Source organism: Marmota monax, unplaced genomic scaffold, assembly GCF_021218885.2.
Source record: "Marmota monax isolate L192 unplaced genomic scaffold, Marmota_monax_Labrador192_F-V1.1 WCK01_AAM20220418_F8-fsc00001, whole genome shotgun sequence".
Lineage (NCBI taxonomy): Eukaryota > Metazoa > Chordata > Mammalia > Rodentia > Sciuridae > Marmota > Marmota monax.
The window spans coordinates 37,292,954-37,315,458 of record NW_026693777.1 but is presented as its reverse complement, the minus strand read 5'-3'; the positions used below and the strand labels follow the sequence as shown (position 1 = coordinate 37,315,458).

Here is a 22,505-nt window from a genome sequence, read left to right as displayed (position 1 = left end):
GTGTGGAGAAGTAAAGTGTGAACTCTGATTAGCATGATATTTTGCTATATATTTAAATATACAAAGGCTATGTATTTTGGTTCTTAATGGGTTTTTTATTTCTGTGATGCTAGAGATTGAGCCCAGGACCTTGAACGTGGTAGTAAGCTAGCTAGCACTCTACCATTGACCACTGAACTATACCATCAGTCCTTTTTTGCTTTTGTTTTTTTAAATTATGTTCAAGCCAATTTTGTTGATGAATAGATTAGGGGTAACTATTTTGACTTGTGTGTGACTGATAAAGTAAGAAGTCTTCAAAATGTGCTCAATATGTTATCTTAACTTTCTGAACTTTTATCTTTTTATCCATCTAATAAACCTTTTGTCATTTAAGATCCAGGGAGAATAAGATGGATAGTAGCAATCTGGCAGTAATATTTGCACCAAATCTTCTCCAGACAAGTGAAGGACATGAAAAGATGTCTGCTAACACAGAAAAAAGACTGAGATTGCAGGCTGCAGTAGTACAAACCCTTATTGACTATGCATCAGATATTGGTAAGATACAGTTGTTATTAATAGGATTTATTTAAGTGAGAGAGATCCCAGTTTTTTCCAAGTGAATCATGAAGACAGCTATTAGAAAACTGGTATATTATTATCTATATATTTGGGGCAGGGAGTGAAGAAAGAATAATAATTGTCTTATGAACATTTTCATTTAGGGCGTGTACCAGGTTTTATCCTGGAAAAGATACCAGCTATGTTGGGCATTGATGGTCTCTGTGCTACTCCATCACTGGAAGGCTTTGAAGAGGGTGAATATGAAACTCCTGGTGAATATAAGAAAAGGCGAAGACAAAGTGTTGGAAGTAAGTGTCAGTCTCATTTTAGGGAGGAGTACTGTGATTTACTTTTATCTAAATGATTTTCTTTTATCTAAAATGTATTTGAACATCAAGAAGCATAAGCTATGATATGTGTCTTTCTGATGCTTATAGCATAGTTGGAAAAACATGACATATGCATGAGAAAAGTTAAAGTGACAATACACTCTAATATTAAGTACTAAATCTTTAGCAAAAATGTAAAATTTCTTCAAAGGAGAAAAGTTCTTTGGGTCATAAGGATCAAGGGACTCCTCAAAGAGGAGGACAAACTAAGCCTCCTTGAAGACTGGATGGAATCAAGGGGAATTTTGTGGAAGATCAGAAAACTTGTATCCTCTAAGAGATAGGAAGTGTGCTATGAAGAATTACAAGTATGGGGAAGATGTAATCTATATCTGTGTCTGTAAGTAAACTAGTGTGACTTGAATAAAGGATTCATTGTATGGATTAGCATGGTATTATGGTGAGCTTGATGTCAGGCTAAAGAACTAGAATATTAACCTGCATGTTGGTGAACCATTGAAGATTTATAACTTGAGGAATGACATGATTAAAGTATTTTTTGAAAATTATGATTTAATTTAAAATTGGAGGCAGGGAGAATGGTCAAAATATGTATGGCGATAGCATAAGTGTGAGATCTTTGAACTGGAAAGTGGTGTGAATTTAGTTAGAAGTGCAAACTAAATAATGAATGAATATTATTGGGAAGGATCAAAAAGATCAAAAGTTATATTATGGTGAGGTTGATAGTAAGATTTCTTACCTCTTGGTTAAGAAGACACAGATCATTTCTCCTTAATAAATTTCTACCACCTTAGGAAGTTTTTCTTTTGACTACAAGAACAAATAGTTAACTATCATTCCTTTTATATCTATTGATTTGTGTTATTGTTTTCTTTTATTTCTTCTTGCATCCTTGTAGATTCCCCTTATGACTTCTATATTATTTCCCTAAGGCTAGTTTATGGTAGCAAAGTACCATAAACTTAAGTGACTTACAACAACAGAAATGTATCTCACAGTTCTCGAGGCAAGACTGCAACCAAGGTGTCAGCTAGGCCTTTCATATCTGTAGGAGATAATGCTTTCTTACCCTTGCCTAGCTTCTGGTGGTATTTCTGGAGCACACAGTTTAACTCATAAATCGTCCTACTACAAATATAGCTATTTCTTTGACAGATCATTTTTATTGTCATCTTTCCTTTTGTGATTTCATTTCCAACTAAATAGATGACCACCAGATCTCTAAACATCAGTTCCACTTTACTAATGGCCTACTAAGGCAGTCTTCTGTTCTTCCTTAGTGCTTTAAGTTTGGCATTTTGGAAATGACAATCTCTAGCTCTTTAAAAACCAATTCTGTTGAATTCCATTTTCTAAAAATAAAACAAAACAAAAACAAAAAAATTCTATTTTAACACTAACACCAGGGGCTGGGGTTCTGGCTCAGCAGTAGAGTGCTCGCTTAGCATGTGCGAGGCCCTGGGTTTGATCTTCAACACCACATATAAATAAGTAAATTAAATAAAGGTATTAATGGGGGGGTGCTGGGGTTTGGCTTAGTGGTAGAGCGCTCGCCTAGCACACATGAGGCACTGGGTTCGATCCTCAGCACCACATAAAAATGAAATAAAGATTGTGTGCCCACCTACAACAAACAAATAAATAAAACACTAGCACCATCACCATTCCTTAGACTCTCAGGCTTTAAACCCTGGGCTCATAACTGTTATTACTTCACCATCTCTATTCACATTTTTCAAATTCTAAGGTTCATTCTTTGCATCTAATGTTCATTCTTTACTGCATCTAACTAAGAATTTCCTTAGACTTTGGGCCTCCTCCTTGAATTCACCCTCTTATTGCTGAAGTCAAGTATCTCACACATCTTTAAAAAACTCTCCTTGATAATACTAATATTTACAGCTTAAATTTTAGTAGAGGTCTTTCATAGGATTGCTCTAGCATGTCTCTCTTTTATAATACCTAAACTTTAGTCAAACTTAGTGATTTGTTGTTTTCAGATACTTGTTCTTTTGCTTATACTGTTTATGATATGTTTTTATATTTTTTCTTTCATCTATTCCTGCTGTCCAGTTTTTCCTATGTTGAAATCATTCTTTTTAAATGAGAATAATTTCAATGTTTTTATAAGTTGATATAAAAATTCGATGTTAAAAGATCACTAGTATCTCTAAGACTTGGTGAAAGGCTGATAGCTGTTAAATTTTAATTATGTGATTACATCTTGCATTTTAGATTTTGTTAATGGAGCACTGAATAAATTGAAATCTAACAGAACACCCTGTATTACCCCTCAGCAGGATAGAACTGGTAGGTAGTTTTTACATTTATCTATTTAAATGAAGTCTATAGTCTACAAAAAATAGTTGTAATAATGATTACCTAACATTTTAGTTAATGATCCAATTGAGCTTAATCAAATCCAAACACTTATTTTCAGTATAGTACTATATATTTTATGTTGTGATATTGCTAATTACATTGGATATAATGAACCCAAAATAGTCTGTTATATTTTGAGCTTACTTTCTTTTCCTTGTGGTGATGGGGTTCAAACCCAGGACCTCACGATCACTAGGCAAGCACTGTAGATACTGAGCTTCAGTATCTTTAGAAGCTAGATACTGATACCTAAATCCTTTAATTTTCTTAATCGTGATATTCAGTTGCTTGTAATTTGGATGCTGCTTAACATATGAAAATAGTTCAATGTCAGTTTTGGTTAAGAGCTGGAAATTTTTTATTGTATGTTCTAGTATCTTATTCTAGTTTGCTTGTGTCTAAAAGTATTGAGCTGATTACAGACAATATGGTATTTTCTGTTTTCCAGAGTGAAGAAATGAACTGGTTAATCTCAGTTATAATGAAAAGCAAATACAATAGATCAGTTTTTGTCTCAATGTCTTGACTATAATTTAGTTATTAATATTCTTATTTTATGTTAATATTCTTTAATTTGTGTTACATGCATCTTTAAGTCTATTTAAGTTACTGCTCCTTAAGAGTCTTACCTCTTTTGCATCTTCCTTATTTTTATTTTAAGTAATTACAGAGTGTTAATGTAGTTATATAACATGTGTTTGATGAAAATGTACCTCTCACATTTTTTTTAATTGATTTTATACTGGTCACATTTTTTGGTTAACTCTAAGAGCTTTATAAGGAAAAATTATATAAAGCTTTTTGTATTTTGTCAGCTTTATAAGGAAAAATTATATAAAGCTTTTTGTATTTCATTTTCAGCTCAACTGTCTGTATCACCAGTGATTCTTACACCAAATGCTAAGCGTAAACTGCCAGTAGATTCTTCTCATGGTTTCTCAAGTAAGAAAAGGAAGTCCATCAAACACAATTTTAACTTTGATCTGTTGCCAAATAATCTCTTCAATGGCAGTTCCACACCAGTACCAGGTAACAAATATAATTTATATAATTGAGTTGTGAACATTAACTTAAGTGTCTATTCTAAGCAAAGAATTATTTCAGGTTAACAACACCTTTAGGAGACTGAATTTTATTTTTACGTTTTATCGAATTTCTGTTTATATTTTTAAATAATTTTTCTGCCTTTAAAAATAGACACTGATTTAATATAATTAATATGTGGATGTGTTTTATGGTCATTTCTATTGCAAGTTATAATGAATAACTCAGAGTGAGAGTTTGGGCTTCTGTGGATAGCATTGGTGCTTAGGTTTTATGTGATTGGACATTCTAAATCCTGCTTTAGTTACATCTGAGTCGATAGTCTATAACTGGCTTTATTGCTGTCTTACGTTGAATTGAAACTGTCAGAAGTTTGGTCATCATGAATCTAGAGTCAAGGTGTTACTATTTAGAGTTATAGTTTAGGAGATGGGTATTTTTATAATTTTTATACCAAAGTACCTTTTATAAAAGCTTTAAAACTTTGTATACAATGTTCTTTGTGGAATGGTTTCCATATCCATTTCAAGGTGTTTATTTTTAATTGACAAATAGTAATTTATGGGGTATGGTATGTTTCAAAACATGTACACAATATGTGGATATTTCAGTACATGTACGCAAATGTGTAATTATTAGATCAGGACAATTAACATAATTTCAGACATTTACCATTTTTTTGTGTCTGGAACAAAGTCCTCTCCTAGCTATTGAATACTAAATTTTTGTTACTGTAGTCTTAGATTTAATTGGCTCTTTTAGCATGTACAGAATAAAAGTTGACTTATACTAACTTTATGATTAAAAAAATAAATAAACCCTACCATTCCCATCTTGTATTTGTCTCTCATTTAATCAAAATATTAGTGGTATCTGAGTCCTTTCTTACATATTTTTTAAGAGAGAGAGAGAGAGAGAGAATTTTAATATATTTTTTTTTTTTTTAAGTTTTTTCGGTGGACACAACATCTTTGTATGTGGTGCTGAGGATCGAACCCAGGCTGCACGCATGCCAGGCGAGCGTGCTACGGCTTGAGCCACATCCCCAGCCCATCTTACATATTTTTTGATTTCAGAAAATGGAATTCAGTAGCTGAGTTTTGAACTTTTCTCCCGCAAAGCCATTAGTCATTTTGTTTTTTTCCTGTTATTCAAAGACTTATGCTTTCCTTAAATTAAAGGGAATAAACTTGTGATTTTTGAAGAAAAACCCTCTTCAGAGGTTCTGTGTGGCTCTTGAAAGTGTAAGAATTCTGATGATTAACATCTGTAGTTATTTCAGGAGTAAGAGATTAGAGATTCAAACTCCTTGGAAGTAACATTAGGTCTTTCCAGTTTGGAAGACTTTACAAATGGCAGATGGGAATTGTAGTTTTACCTACCTTTACTTATTAGCATAACAATATCTTCCCTAAGGAATGAACCTGTGATTTCTTCTCTTCCAAGCTGCCCCCTAAAAGCTTAAACATTCTTATGTTTTTTTAACATTAATTTGAACCTGGGTAATTAGTGACTTCTTTATATATAAAAAAGTTCCACAACAGTTCCTATTATTTTTAACTCACCATTTTTCTTTGACCCAGATTTTTTCATTCATTATTTAATAAATTCCATCTGAAAGAATGAAAATAGGTTGATTTCTAAGTAAATATTTATATAGCAGATAACATGCTTTATTATATATAAGCATTAATCTATAGTCCATAGAGTATGTATTTATAACATTTTTTTTATAGTGTAATAAATTTTACATAGTACATTTTCTGACCATGCCTCCTTTTTATCACTGATACATTTTCAAGATGACTAGCCTGTAGCCCTGGGATAAAGCTACCTATGGCAAATTGGTTGTATTAGGTTAACCAAAGCTTTCTTTAGCCAAATGTACCCCAAAGTCATGAATATCTCTTTAAAATTCAATAAAAATGAATAGAGAGAATTTGTTTTTTCTAATAACTTTATTTATTATTTTCTGTGGTGCCAAGAATCAAACCTAGTGCCTCACATGTGCTAGGCAAGTGCTCCACCACAGATCCCACAGCCTCAAACAAGATAATTCTGGTATATACTGGGTATAATTTAGACATAAGTTATATGGAGCCCTTGTTTATAACTCTTTCACTTTCTTCATAATTTTTTTTTTTACTTTAGTTGATTTCATGATATAAATGATGTTGAACAACTCAATTAAATTGTTTCTATTGTGACCCAGTTATTCACAGGAAAAGGCAGTGGCAAAGTTAACTATCAGCATTGATATAGAAAATTAGGGGTTTTGTTGTTATTGTTGTTTATTTTTATTTTATGTTTGTTGTTGTTGTTGTTGTTTGGTAGCAGGGATTGAACTCGGGCACTCGAGCACTGAGCCACAGACAGGGTCTCACTAAATTGCTTAGTGCCTCGCTTTTGCTGAGGCTGGCTTTGAATTTGTGATCCTCCTGCCTCAGCCTCCTGAGCCACTGGGATTACAGGCATGTGCCACTGTGCCTGGCAGAAAATTAGTTTTCATTTGACAAAATTTTGAACAAATTATACTCCAGAATCAGTAAATAGTGATTGGCTAACAGATGCATTCTGAATACTCAGACAACCAACACATTTGTCAATATTTATTTTTCATAGTAGCATTAATATTTTGTACCAGAGACTACACTGGACATTGTGTGATATACATATGTGTGTGTATGTAATATAAATATTCATCAAAGAAGTCTTATTTTCAGAGTTGACCTGTTTTGTAAGTGGCTAGGGTGGGGGATACTCAATTCTCTTCCACAGCTTGCTCTCTCCAATGTATGACACTGTCCAGCCCTTCCTTGTATTATCAAGAGTTTGAAGCAAAACTAATGTAAAAGTTGTAGTTAGTGTAACCTTTAACTGGCCTACTTTTCTTTTAGTTGGGTCAATTATTTTATATCTGAAGTTTCTAACCAGAAATTTTGATTTTTGTTGTTGCTTAGAGGAGGAAATCGAGGCTTTAAATCTAATTGCTGCTTTTACTATTTTATACTTTGAAAAAGAAATAGTATGTGTGTTATATTACATGTGGTTATTTTTTATAGTTCACTTTGATGCAAGCCCAGAAGTGTCATCTCAGAGTTCACTCTCTCCCATAGCCATCAGTGGAAACCATTTGACCAGCACAGATGTGCTAAGGCGAAGTAAAAGGATTGCAGGCAAAAAAGTCTGCAGGTAATTTATCTAAGACATTTTGTTTTCATTGGACAGATATTTGGTGTGAGTGTATATATATTATACATAAGTAGTAATAGTATATATCATGTGATTCAAATATGATTCTTGGTCAAATATTTTTTCATTCTACCAAGAATCATATTTGAAACATAATTTGTTAAAAAAAAAAATCCCCTCTATAATTCTTTCTTGTAATCAAGTGCACTTCACACATTAACCAGGAATACAGTTCCTAATTTGAGTTCATTTTGCTTACTTAAAAATCTTATTTTATGTCAATATTTTAACTTTTCCTGTTAGTTTAAAAAACTAGTCTAGTCTAGTGATCCTGGTTTATAAGCAACTAATATTGTGATAAATACATTATTTATATATGCAAATAGTGTATATGTATCCTTTTTTTGGCATCAGGGATTGAGCCCAGAGGTACTTAACCACCAAGCCACATCCTCAGCCCTTTTTATTTATTTTTTATTTTGAGACAGGGTTTTGCTAAGTTGCTTAGGGCCTTGCCAAGCTGCTGAGGCTGGCTTTGAACTCACAATCTTCCTGCCTCAGTCTCCTGAGCTGCTGGGATTTCAGGCATGAATCACCAGGCATTTATGGTATTGTTTTTTTTTTAATATTTATTTTTTAGTTTTAGGTGGACACAGTATCTTTATTTTATTTTTATGTGGTGCTAAGGATTGAACCCAGTCTCATGCATGCGAGGCAAGCATTCTACCACTGTGTCACAACCCCATATCTTAAAGTTTAACTAGTTTATAAGAATTTATTACTCTGTTCATTTATTAATAATATAATTTTAGGGGCTAGGCTTGTGGCTCAGCAGTAGAGCGCTCACCTAGCACATGCAAGGTCCTGGGTTCGGTCCTCAACACCACGTAAAAATAAATAAAAGGTATTAAAAATATATATATATATGTATATAATTTGCTGTATACTTTCTTAAATTTCATTTTGCAAGAATATCTGGTATTTTTGCTATAAAAAGATGTTTTAAATTTCACTTTTTTTAGGGTGGAATCAGGAAAAGCAGGCTGCTTCTCTCCTAAAATCAGCCGTAAAGAAAAGGTTAGAAGATCTCTTCGTTTGAAATTTAGTCTGGGGAAAAATAGCAGAGATGGAGTAAGTGTCTTATCTCATTAATCTGTTTATATTAGCATAAAGCTGAAGGCTTGATAATAAAAGACTACTTTCAACCCTACTTTCCCTCCATCTACTATACCATTCTCTACTCCTCTTTATAGCAACACTTTTGTCCCAATAATCTCATGAAACTGCTCTTACCAAAGTTGCCCATAAATTCAGTGTTGCTTAAACCATCAGTTAAATATAATTTCTTCTTTAACCTGAACCTGTCAGCAGCATTTGACACAGCTCCTCTTTGGTATACTCTTCTTTCCTTGGCTTCTTCCCTGCCTTTTCAAATTACTTTGTAACAGAATGCCCAAAATTTAGTCTTTAGGCTTGTTTTCTGTATCTACTCACTCAAGGAAACAATTAGCCTTAAACTTAGGACTTTCAAGTTTAAGTTCTCCCAGAACACTCTCCTGAGCAAATTGACCTTTTTCTTGGCTAAGCATGTACTAAGCCAAGTATTTTTCTTTTATTTATTTTTTTGGCGTGGGATACCAGGGATTGAACCCAGGGGCACATAGCCACTGAGTCCCATCTGCAGCCTCCTTTTTTAAAATTTATTGTTTTTATTTAGAGACAGGGTCTTGCTAAGTTACTTAGGGCCTCACTAAGTTGCTGAGGCTAGCTTTGGATTCACAATCCTCCTGCCTCAGCCTCCCAAGCCACTGGGATTTCCGGCCTCAAGTATTTCTTAACATCTGCCTATCTGAATTCCTTACTTGGATTTTTTCCTGAAGCATAACCTGTCCCAAGCATAGTTCCTGAGATGTGTTTCTTTGGTGCTCTTCTACCCTCCCCATACCACACTTCCACTTGCAGTCTTCCTCATTTCAGTTATACAACTTATTCTAATCACTTAGATGAAAACCATGGCACATTCTTGTTTCCTTAGTTTTTCTCTCTTGTACTACCTCTAGCCCATTAGAAAAGCCTGTCTTCTGCTTTGAGAGCATCTCCAGACTGATTCATTCTCCTCAGTGCACTTTTCCCACTTTAAGTTCCATCTTTTCTCAGCTGGATTACTGCAGTAAGCACCTTTTAACAAATAGATTAACTTGCTTCAATATTATTGCCAAATGATTCTTTTAGTACTCAGATTAGGTCATGTTACTTCTCTTTTCAGAACATTCCATTGACTCTTCATTTCATTCTGAATAAAAAGAATGAAAATAATAATTAGAATAATAATAAAAATAAAAAGGATAAAAAACCATAGCTCCTATATTGACCTATATAATATTCCACATGATCTATCCCCTGGACATGTCTCTGAGCTCTGCTCCTGACAGTGCTTCCTTGCTCACTCTGCTTCATTCACTGACCTCCTTGCCTTTTGTTGAATGTGCCAGACTTTGCTTTAGCCTTAGAGACTGCACTGGCATTTTCTTCTCCCTGAAATATTCTTACTCACCCCTTGAATTTTTTTTTTGGCATTACTGGAATTGAACCCAATTACACCCTACCATGGAGTACATCTCCAGTCCTTTTTATTTATTTTATTTTGAGACAGGATTTTGCTAAATTGCCCAGCCTGGCCTGGAATTATTGATCCTCCTGCCTTAGCTTCCTGAGTAGCTGGGATATCAGGTGTGCGCCGCTGCACCTGGCTTCCCCCTTAAATCTTCATGGCTCTTGCCCTTAGTTTTCTTTACTCACAAATCACCCTATTTAAAAATCACACTCCTACCTTTACCACGCTATATCCTCTATACTGTTTTACTATCCTCCATAGCAGTTTTTACCTTGTATGTTGTATTTATACATATAATTTATTGTTTCTCTTGTTTTGATTGAATCTCCTAATCTACAATATAAATTTCATGATATTAATATTTTGATCTTTTTGTTTATTTATTTTCACTATTTATGAGCAGGCCTAGAGACAGCATAGAATTTGGTTTTAATTAGTAAGTATGGGAGGCTGTTTTTATTTTATATCATTTAATACCAATTGGTGTGTGCAGTTTCCATTAGCAGACAAGAATATTTGTGTTTGCTATAAATTCCCCCAATTATGTCTTTTTATTCAGCTGTAGATTTTGATACCTACTAAAAAATGTACTCTGTCATGATTGTTTGAATTAACTAGGTTTACTTTTTAACCAAAAATTTCAATTTTTCTTTTCTGTACAGAATGGATGTTCTGGTGTCAATAGATATGAAAATGTTGGTCGGAGACTTGCAAATCAACAAAATTTAGAAAATAGGATTGAATCTGTAAAAACAGGCCTACTTTTTAGCCCAGATATAGATGAAAGATTACCAAAGAAAGGTACATTTACATGATATTGTTAGAATTTTACCACAAAATCCTGTTTTAGTTATCTTTTTAATGTAAAGCTATATTAAGCAATATGCTAATCTAGAAATTAAAAGTTTATGTTTGAAAGTGAAAATATTTGACTTGTACTGTATTTTTCTAACAGTAACTAAAGGATACTTATAAGTGTAAATATCAAAATATTTTACTTTTTATAGTAAAAATTATTTCTTTTAACACAGGTGTTTAATTTTTTAGAAGTAAATGCTTAATACATTTATTTGCCAGGTATTTGGGTAATATTTCAAAACTAGATCAGATATAATGGATTAAAAGCACTTAACTGCTTCATTTTAGGTTCAAAAAAGATCAGTAAGTCTGAGGAAAACTTATTAACTCCTGAGCAACTAAATGAAACAAATTACCGGATGTCTTGGACAGGACCTAGTAATTCAAGTTTTCAAGAAATGGATGCAAATGAAGCTTCTCCAATAATGGGAAATCTTGAGGTGGGAAACTTTTCTTTGGAACCTGATATAACTGTTGAGAAGTCACCTGCTACATCATGTGAACTTAGCCCTTCCACTTTACACAGCAAGCCTAACAGCAGTGTAATAGGAAGCTCCCTTAGTGGGGATGAAAATAACTTGACCTCAGAGACTCTGGTGAAGATTCAGAAAGCATTTTCTGAGTCTGGAAGTAATCTTCATGAATTGATAAATCATAGGCAGTCATCAGTTACTAACGTGGGGAAAGAAAAATTAAGTGAAACATCTGATATACAGTATAGTCCAGAGAAAAATGTATTTAAAACTAATGATTTGACTGTGAGAGAATCAGTAGAAAAGTATGAAAACCACACTGGTAAAGACGAAAATTGTTTTTCAGAAATAGACCTCTCACCATATCAAACTCAAAAATTTGGTAGGGAAGCATCTGTAAAATGTTACTCAACAGAGATAAAGGTAGAACATGAAAAAGACATTCATTCAAAAGATTACTTAAATGAGCAAAAATTCCCTAGTGATGAACAAATTAAGGAGCAGTGGTACCCACCAAATAAACTAAATACTAAATCAAAGGAGAATGAGAACATGATCAAAGAGAACTTAGTGAAATGTACAGCTTCTAGGGAAGAAGAGGATAAATCCTCTTTCTCACAGCAGAGTACTTGTCATATAACAGCCCTTTCTAAACCCAGGCCTATGAGAATTGCTAAACAACGATCACTTGTAGAAAAATGTGATAAAACGGTTTCTGAAAGTTTACAAATGACAGAGCATGGAAAAGTTTCAGATCACATACAGTGGTTTAATAAACTTTCTTTAAATGAACCAAGTAGAATAAAAGTGAAGTCACCTCTTAAGTTTCAGCGCACTCCAGTCCGTCAGTCTGTCAGAAGAATTAATTCTTTGTTGGAATATGACAGACAACCTAAACAGCAGAAGTTGGCAAGTCTTGGTGATGTTGCTTCTCCCCTGGTTAAATCAGTGAGCTGTGACAGTGCTCTTCCCTCTTGTACAGAAAGTACGTCAAAAGATTCCTCTATTTCACATATGAAGTCAGTTCCTAAAGATCAGAGGTCTACATTACGTGAACAGTCTGTCATTGGTGAAATTTCAAAATCAAGCGTGGAGTTAACCTCTACATCTTCCTTAAAGAAGAAGAGGCACCCAGGTTCTGTGAATGCTTCTCTTGGGTCTACTAGAGTTTGCAAGCAGGAGGTGATATCGGATGGCCATATTAAGGTTCCCTTTGATGACCTGACTAATCATAATATATTAAAATCTGTTGTAAATAACAATGTGGGTTTTTCTCCTGGGATAAAAAATAAGGTCCTTAGGAAACCATCAGAAACAGAAAGGGTCTGGTACAAAGGTTCTCCAAAAAATCCTATTGGAAAGACTCAACTACTACCAACAAGTAAACCTGTAGATTTGTAATTGGCAAATGTTATACTTGACATTAATGTAAATAAAATTAGCAATTGATTATGTGACTTGTAGGATAATCTACATATTAGTTTGTAGCTCGGGAGTATTGTTAAGCAGTAGATTTTCTCAAACATTTTAATTTCACAACATAACAACTTGGATTTTTATACTTGTACATGTGACTACTATGTTTTTCTTAATTGTAGCAGTATTTAAACTTTAATTTTGTTGTGATCTCTTTGAAACTTACTGTTTTAAAGAAATTGTTGCTTGGATTTAGAAAAAATTAATTTTTGAAAATTGCATGATTTTTATTTTGTATGTGTGATGGGAAGAGTGAAACAAGTTGTGTCTATTTTTTTGTTATTCCTTCAAGTCAGATAAGGTTTCTATTTAAAAAAAAAAATCTGTACTATGGAAAGGGAAGGGGTAAGCCCCACAAATCTTTTGTCTTGAATTATATTTATGGTTATTGTCTTTACCTAAATTCCTGGAAATCCATTTACTTCACTCTGGTATCTTGCTACTTTATTCCTATTTGGGGGCAGATTCATCTGGTTTATGTATCTCCTGTAAATGTACAGTTGTGTTCAATGATGGCTAAAGCAGAATGATGACTAACCTGTGCTCACACATTATTTTTAGGCCATACTCTGTTTCTAAAAGTAATTTGCACAAATGCATTTGTATCTGTTTTGTCCAATATAGAATTGGAAATTATTTAAGGAGGATAATTGAACTTGAAAATTTAATCAAGATGATTTTTTAAATATTGCAGATGCTGGATTTTAGAATTTGAATAGTAAATGCACCTCTGTAAATTTTATTTGGATAAAACTTATGATGGTTTTATCTTGTGTATAAATGTTATTTATTTAGCATAGATATTAAAGATAACTTTCTGCAAAATGACTTGCCTGAGACTCAAATCCAAAGTGGAATCCAAAGTGCCATATCTTGAATCAAATTGTCAAGCATATCTGTCTAAATTTATTTTAAAGCTTTTGTCCTCTTTTCTATATTTATAACCTCAAAATTAATCATTTCTCAAAACTAATCTGTAGTTAAACATGTTTATCTGATATCAAGACAAGTTTGTAATATAGACTATATATACATTTTAGATGTTTATGGTACAGGTTGAGGATACCTTAATTAAACTGGGACCAGAAGTGTTTCAGATTTTGAAATATTTACATAGACTTCATTGGTGGAACATTCCTAATGTAAAATTTGAAACACTTTTTAGGATGTTGTGGATCAAACCAGGGTCTTGGTTATGTTCCGAATGCATTCTACCACTGAGCGACACCTCCAGATTTTTTTTTCTTTTTATCTATAATCTGAAACTTTGATCCTTGTGTCAGTGTTCAAAACACTAATGATTTCAGAGCATTACAGATTTTGGATTGGATTAGGGATGCTCAGCCTATATTTCTAATAGTAAGTAGAGGCAGAAAGCATTCTTACATTGAGATTTATGTTGTCTGACTTAAAGCAGTTTTCACTTCTAAAGTTTTTGATGTCATTTTGTAACTGTGGGGAAGAGGGATAAAATGTTGAATTGGAACACTAATGCAGTAAGAAAGCATGGGATGTTAACTGTACAAATCACCTGAATTACTGGCTTTTCTGAAAGATGAGTCAGTAATGAAAGATGTTCATTGTTTTAAATACCCACTCCTATTTTTGTTAGCTAAAAGCTGCAATGCAATATGTGAGAGTATGGAAATCAATAGCTTGGAAATAATTAGAGAAAGTCTAAAAAGTTAGAGTTTAGAGTTGAATTAATGTCTTTTTCTTACACAGAACAGAGATAATGTTAACTTCATGGCATTAACAGTGAACAATACTAAAATAGAATTCAGGACTTAAAGAACTCAGTTACATCAATCATAAACATTTAAAACCACACCAGGCATGGTGGTGCATGCCTGTAATCCCAGTGACTTGGGGGGCTGAGGCAGGAGGATCGCAAGTTCAAAGTCAGTCTCAGCAACTTAATGAGACCCTATCTCAAAATTTTAGAGAAGGGCTGGGGATGTGGTTCAATGATAAAGTATCCCTGGGTTAAATCCTTGGTACCAAAACAAAACAAAAACATAATGGTCTTTGAGCCTAAAAACAACAGAAAAGTAATCAAGGAAGAGAAAACATTAGGAAGGAGGCTAGGCCCTAAGACCAAAGGTCATGTGTCTCATGAATGACTTTTTCTAGTCCTGCTGCAGAGAAATACTGTAGATAATGGGTTTGCTGCATAAAGCTAAGGTAAAGAGATGTAGATTCTAATCTCATCAAGTTAACTTAGTTATTCTCAAAACCCTAGGTGTTCTCTCTCTCTCTCTCTCTCTCTCTCTCTCTCTCTCTCTCTCTCTCTCTCTCTCTCTCTCTCTCTCTCGGATACTATGGAGGAAGCTCAGGACCTCATGGCATCCCTACTCAAAAATTAATTCCTTAAAGATTAGAAATGCCACAAGCCCCTGGGTTTGATTCCCAGAATCACAAAACATAAACTCTGGAGCTATTTGTGTTTATTTCTGCAGAGTGTAGTTTTTCCTTGGTGAGGGAGTTTAGAAATAGAACTCAGAATACAGGGTCTCAGAACCTCCTGCTGCCCTGGTGAGCTCTCAGGATTATGGCTGGCTGGTGGGTTTTGCAGGTAATCCTGTTCTACATGTTACTTGGGTCTTGGGGGGGCTGGCACTAAATGCCAAATCTTGAGCACTTTTTTTCTCCTTGGTGCTGAGCTCCTATGGAAGGTTGTCCTAGACATAATATACATTTGTCTTTATTTTAATACTGTTCTAGGTTGGAGAAAAATGGAAACCTACACTGGGGAGAAATCCATTTCCTTCATTTTTCTCAGAGACTTTGATGAGGGGTCCTCAGAAGGCCTCAAGTTTCCCAGACCAAATCACCTTTAGAGCAGGTAGAATATCTGATCAACCTGGGTATCCTCCTGTTGCTCCTCAGGAATCCCCAACTCCACCTTATTCCTTTACCTCCAAGTTCCCCTCCCTGCAGCCAGTTGCCTTTCCTGGATTTCTTGACTCAAATTGGACTAAAAGGTGCTCTTTGCCAAACACTTTTTATGCCCATTCCTGCTAGTTCTGCTGCTTTTTGAACTCCACCTTTGGAGCTAACTTCCCAGATCCCATTTCCCATGTTAATTGCTTTAAAGTTAACCCTGGGCGCGAAGACTCAAGAATGATTTTCTGGGCCGTAGATTGAATGAATCAGTGCATGTTGTATTCATACTTTGTTTTTGTTTTTGGTTTTTTTTGGTACCAAAGATTGAACCCAGGGGTGGCTAACCACTGAACCAACTCTTTTCATTTTTTATTTTGAGATGGGGTCTTATCAAGTTGCTAAGACTGGCCTCGAACTTGAAGTCCTGCCTCAGCTTCCTGAGTGGTTGGGATTACACACGAGGGTCATCACACCCAACCTTGTTCATCTTGTCTGCAAATTGGCCCCTGCCATTTTAGAAGCAGCCCCCTGCTCTTATGCTTAAGTCTTCCTTTCTCTTGGTTTTGATGTTTGCTTTTAAAACAACAAACTCCCAGAACAGGACTCTTGAGCAAGTCTGTCTCTCCCATTAAGTAAAAATAAAGAATAGTGGGTTTGTAAACTATTCTGACACAAAAGACAATATAATAGTATTTTCATAAGGAAGAATGTACAGCTTTATGGATAGATGTATACTTTTTTTAATGTAGCATAAAGGGTGACTTTAAAAAAACACAGCTAATACTTTTAGACTTTCCAAGTGTGCCACTTTAACAGAAGTTTCTAGCGTCTTATGTTAAATATCTTCACGGTTTTACTGCTCAAGTAAAAGGACTTCTGAAAGCAGTATATATCTTATCGTTGCCAGTCTAAAAAATCCTTAGGATCATCTTTTGTCATGTCTACTATTGCCTCTTCCCTCTTTAAGCTAGGAATTAATTAAAAACAAAAACTAAAAAACAAGCTATTCTGTTTGCGGGACAAAATTAAAGATATGCTGAACAGTGGCCGTCAGGCACGTTGTTTAGATAACTGCTTGAGAAGAGAAAGGAGGTGAAAGACCTCCGCCCGGGTAGATGGAGGAAGAGGGTATGCAGGCGCTTTCAGAGTAGGCAGAACCCGTGGCCTTGCTGCGGCTCCAGGCCAGAGAGGCGCCAGCGCCTGGGATGCGTTTAGGGAGCTACCGGGAGGCCACTGCCACCTGCTAGAGGAGGGGCCAGGGCGGAGCTAAGATGCGGAGGGCGTGACGCAGGAGCTATCCAGCTCGCTTGCTCAGGCCAGACCCGGACCGAGGCCCAGGCCGTGCTAGGTTCCCCAGCTGCCCTCGGTGAGTTCCACCCTGACGCCGCGGGGGTCCCCCTGACGCCCACTGAAATATGCAATTCCTTCGGGGCTGGGAGTGGGGAGGGTTGGGGTCAGACAAAGGATGCGGGGTGGTGGTGGGGATGGGGGTTGGCTATGAATAAGGGGTAAAGGAGGTCCCCGAGGAAGGAGATTGTCCATCAAACCAGAACCGCGTTGGGGTGGGAAGGAAACAAATACGCTGCGTTCAGAGCCAATACAGGAAAGATGGAGAGGCCTCTGGCCTTTTCATCATAATTGCACAGTATACTGTTGCAATGAAAAACTGTTCTCAGCTCTTTGAAGAGCAAGGTTTCATATCTAGCCATGACTAGAAAAAGCCTTTTCTTTACAGAAAAAAAAAAAAAAAAAAAAAAGGACGGAATGAACGCTTCAGTTTCAGGAAAGAAAATACGTGGCTTTGCCTCCTTGTAGGTTCTGATCCCCCGACCCCCAGTAGAATGTTCAAAAGGAGGTGTGCTTGACCGCTGCCTGAAGCCTGCATCCTAACCAGGTTAAGCAGCTCCAGGGGAAGCTGCATGAATATTATGCTGTTGTTTTGCAGGCATATCCATAGACACCAACATGTAGGCAGGTTGACTCTCCACTTGGTCTTTTCTCCTCACTATGGCCTCCCCAAGTCATCACCTGCACAGTTATACACCAACGTTACCAACATCATAATAGCAATAGGGTGCATTCTGTGCCTGGCAGTATTTCAAACCCTTTGACATGTTTTTACGTGATTATCTTCACAACAGCCTCATAAGGAACATCATTATTATCACCCTTCTGCAGAAGAGAAAGCTGAGGTACTTCCCAAGGTCACCCAGATAGTATGTGATCACACAAGCATGCTTCATGTTCCCCATCAGACTGCAAGATAGGGCCTGAACTGTGTGTACTTTCATTCTCCTCACAATCTCAAATGTATTGATCATTTGCAAAGTTAAAATATGCTGCCACCACTCGTAAACTTTCTGTGCTCCTTTGTTGTTTGTATCTTCCTAACTCCCTCTGGTTAGACTTTTCTTTCTTGAGATTGAAAAAACTCAAGATGTCACCCTCTCTCAAAATTGAAGGAAGTTTTTGTTTGTTTTAGTAAGTTAGGGAAAGAGTAGTAGAGTTAGAGGTAAAGTAAGACTTTTAAGGAGTTGCAAGGAACATAAATAATATGGGTGAGAACTGTCATCCCAGCCTAACTTTCTCAAGAATGCAAGATCAGAGGGAATTGCATACTTTAGACTGTTTTCTTTCTTTATTTCCTCCCCATACTGATGTCTTGCCTTGCATGGACACTTAAGACAAAAGCAAAGCTCTGGGGATTTCTCACTGTAGTCTGGTTCTGTGTGGCCCTTGCCACAGCTGTGTTATAACAATTGACAGACAAGGCAACAGATGTAAATTTGTTCTTTCTTCAGGTTAAAAATGGTCTCCAGGATGGTGTCTACCATTCTATCTGGCCTGCTGTTTTGGTTGGCATTCGATTGGACTCCAGCATTTGCTTATAGCCCACGGACCCCTGACAGGGTCTCAGAAACAGATATCCAGAGGCTGCTCCATGGTGTGATGGAGCAATTGGGCATTGCCCGACCACGGGTGGAGTACCCAGCTCATCAGGCCATGAACCTTGTGGGCCCACAGAGCATTGAAGGTATTTACTGTTTTCTGATGGTATATGACTATTTACAATTTAAATAAGTAGCATCGTTTTGGGACTTTACTTTCTGTTTTCCTTTTCTTCCTATTCTGCACATTTTACACATTCATGCATATATATATACACCCATGTGAGAATATAAACCCTATGCCAGTAGGGACCTTTTATATCTAATTCACAGCTGTAGCCCTAACTCCTAGCACCAAGTCTGCTACATAGTAGTTGTTCAGTTAATATTTAATGGATGAATAAAGGGGCGCACTTCAGTGGTATCCCTAAACAAAGCTTAGGTTCCAGACTTCATGTTTTACCTTCCTGATGAACTTAGGGAAATTGTGTCCCCAGAAACCTTCCTCTTTGAGTCAATGCCAGACAGTATTTGTAAAAGGTTCTCAAACAGCACCTATATGATCTGATTTGGTTCTTAAGATGACTCCAGTATACACAAGAGGAGCCAAGAAGTACTCACATTAAGAATTTAACTATGTCAAAAGTTTTTTAGCTGGGCACAGTGGCACATTGCCAGTAATCCCAGCAGCTCCGGAGGCTGAGGCTGGAAGATTTAGAGTTCAAGGCCAGCCTCAGCAACTTACTGATTCCCTAAGCAACTCAGCGAGACCTTATCTCTAAATAAAAATATAAAAAAGGGCTGGGGGGTGTAGCTCAGTGCCCTTGGGTTCAATCCCTGCTACCAAAACAAAACAAAAATTAAAAATATAACAATTTTATTGAATAATAAATTAAGAATAATTAAATTGTCTCAGAGTAGCAAGACCATTTCCCTCCTAAATATTTGTAAATTTCTGGCAATGTGGTTGTAAAACTTACTAGAAAGGTTTTTGTTTCATTTGTGTGTGATTTAATGATTTATTTATAAAAAGATTCTTACCCATAGGAGTGGATCCTAAAGAAAAAGTCTCTTTGAGTTTTCTTAAAACACATACCCAGCAAACATTATACCCAATGAATTGAATATACTTAATCTTTCCTGAGTCTGTGATGTCCAAACAATGCAGTCTGCCCCAGGGTTCTGTCAATACTGTGAATGCCCCTGATTTTAAGCCACCGAGTAAAAAGAACTCTGTGAGATTGTTGTGCATTTAGATTGACATTTGGTTTCAGAAGTGCATTAACACAAATAATTTGAAACCGTATGCTCGCAAACCTAGCATGGGTCTTGAATCAGGACAGGGCTGCCGGCCCACCCCTTTGGGGAAAATCTAAATCTTTGTCAGCACCAGTCACCTGTTGCTATCAACACACCTTTCATTTCAGACCAGCCCTCTGAGAGTAAATATCTGCCCCTCTAGCACAGGAAGCACCTGGTTAGTCACCCAGCTGTTGTCATGGAGAAGGCCCTCCAAGTTTCCATTAACACCTGAGGCCTGATCAGCTGTGCTGGAGAAGAAACAGCCACCCCCACAACACCCCACCCTCCCTCCTGGGCCCAGAGCCTGAGTTCATCCAGAGCCTCATTTTATCCACTTGTTTAGCACCCGCTCTCTGCCAGGCACTATGTGGGAGCCTGGAGCAGCTCTGCCCAGAGAAGAGTTTGGGTGAGCAGAGGGAGGACATAGAAAATGTTACTATGATATATCTTCGCAAAAAGTTTTAGCATATGTACAAACCCACTGCTGTGCAAGCAAAGAGTAGGAGTACTGCTCAGGGGTAGGAGTACTGCTCAGGGGAGGGTGGAGGTAGTCACAAGGGGACGTTTCTTTGAAGAAGTAACATTTGTCCTGGGATTTGAACTTCTTAGGAAACTGAATCGAGAGGGCATTGAGATATAAACATGTGATTGGGACAATTCAGAATTAAGACTGTTTCCATTATCACTCTTATTCCCTTGGGGTAATGTGCTGTCACAGCAATCTCAGGTCTCCCGACTGGTGCCTGTCTAAGGGGTGAACAGAGACTTGCGTTTCAGTTCTCTATTGCTGTGTAACACGTTCCCACAAGGTTGGCAGCTTAACACTATACCCTTGTTATCTCACTGTTCCCACTGGTCAGGAGTCAGCATAGGTTAGTGTCATCCTCTGCTCAGACTCTCACCAGGTTTAAATTAGGTGTTGACCAGAGACACAATCTCAGCTGGAGCTGATCTTCTTCTCTAAGCTCATTAAGGTATTGGCAGAATTCACTTCCTTTCATTGTAGGACTGAGGTTCCCTTTTCCTTGCCAGCTCTGGGTGATGACCCCTTCCAGATCTTAGAAGTCCCTCTCAGGCCATAAGCTACACTCCCTCTCACAATATGGTGGCTACCTCTTCAAAGCCAGCACATCCTTCCAATCTGATAATGGCAATGTAATATAATCATGGGGGTGTCTATCCTATCTTTTTTTTTTTTTTGTACTGGGGATTGAACCAGGTGCCCTTAACCACTGAGTCACATCTGCAGCCCCATTTTATTTTTAATTTTGGGACAGAGTCTCATTAAGTTGTTGAAGCTGGCCTTGAACTTGTGATCTTCCTGCCTCAGCCACCTGAGTCACTAGGATTACAGGCATGTGCCATAGCCTCTGGCTTATCATTTTGGACATAAGACAAGGGAGTGCTGTCCTATTATATCTAGAGTTTCCTCCATACTCAAAGGCAGAGAATTATGCAGGAATCAGTGGGTAGGAATCTTGAGGATCATCTTAGAATTCTGTCCATTACATCTTGGATGAAAAGTAGCAGAAAGAAAATAGTCCAGAGACAATAAGGAGAAAAGAAATAAAATAGGAAGCCTGAGTTTTTCCCAGTCCTGGACCATGGAATTTCATTTGTTGGGTGGTTTAATCTGTTGGTTTGATCGTCTAATCCATGCAAGTGTAGCCGTGCTGTGCTTCCACTCATCTGTTGATGTGCACTGCCTCTGCCCAGAGACTCACTTATGCTAATTCCTTCTAATAGCGATGTGGACTGTCTTCCATACCCTTTCCTCTGTCTCTCCTGGTCCATTGTAGTTCACCACTCATTCACCCAATCGACAAATAATTGAGTGCCAGGCACTATTTGAGATACTAAGGAAATAAACATGAATCTCAAAGCAGCAGGACCGGGAAATAACCTTGGTCTTTAAATATCCAAATAAGGTGTAGAATATGGGAAGTGGCTTTAAGTATTGTAAAATATAAGGCAGAGGAAGGAGATGGTGGGAACAGCACAGGGGTTGGGGACTCCTTGCTGAGAAAGTTAGCAGAAACCTGACAGAGTTGTGAGTAGGTTGTGATGCTCCTGAGGATGGCATCTCAGGTACAGAGAACAGCCAGAGCAGAAGCCCCAAGTTGGGAACAAGGAGGCTGATGTAGCAAAACCCCAAAGACTCAAGGAGAGGAGAAAGAGAGGATATTGGGGTGATGGCAGGAAGGGGAGCGGGGAGGCTGGAAGTGTGGAGACAGAGTGCATAGGCCTTATAGTCCTGTGAAGACTTTGGCTTTTCCTTTGAGTATATATCAGAAGCCATTGCCGGCTTTGGCCAGAGCGCTGTGGCCTGCCTATCTTTTAAAAGGATCACCCTGTTGAAGATATGCTGGTAAGGAGTGATGAATAGAATTGGGGAGATTAGTTAAGAGGCTATTGTAGTGATGTGGGGGAGAGACACTAGCATGATAGCTGTGATAGTTTGCATCTGGATTATCCCCCAAAGGATCCTGTG

The 22,505-nt window shown here is 36.9% G+C and overlaps 1 protein-coding gene across 4 annotated transcripts in view; it reads left to right on the top strand.

Annotated features, from left to right (window-relative positions):
• LOC124104744 (neuroendocrine protein 7B2) overlaps window positions 1–22,505 on the top strand; it is a 76,925-nt gene that overhangs the window by 5,191 nt on the left and 49,229 nt on the right. For 2 of the 4 annotated variants that reach the window (XM_046461836.2, XM_046461835.2), the window contains exons 1-2: window positions 17,035–17,190; window positions 18,626–18,858. In XM_046461836.2, coding sequence (XP_046317792.1) covers window positions 18,633–18,858 — 226 coding nt within the window. In that variant the 5' untranslated portion in view covers window positions 17,035–17,190; window positions 18,626–18,632. Of the gene's footprint in view, window positions 1–376; window positions 541–707; window positions 855–3,134; window positions 3,210–4,142; window positions 4,311–7,387; window positions 7,518–8,539; window positions 8,649–10,793; window positions 10,933–11,277; window positions 13,674–17,034; window positions 17,191–18,625; window positions 18,859–22,505 lie in introns of those variants that run through there. The other 2 variants (XM_046461834.2, XM_058584669.1) reach the window with 2 other exon arrangements.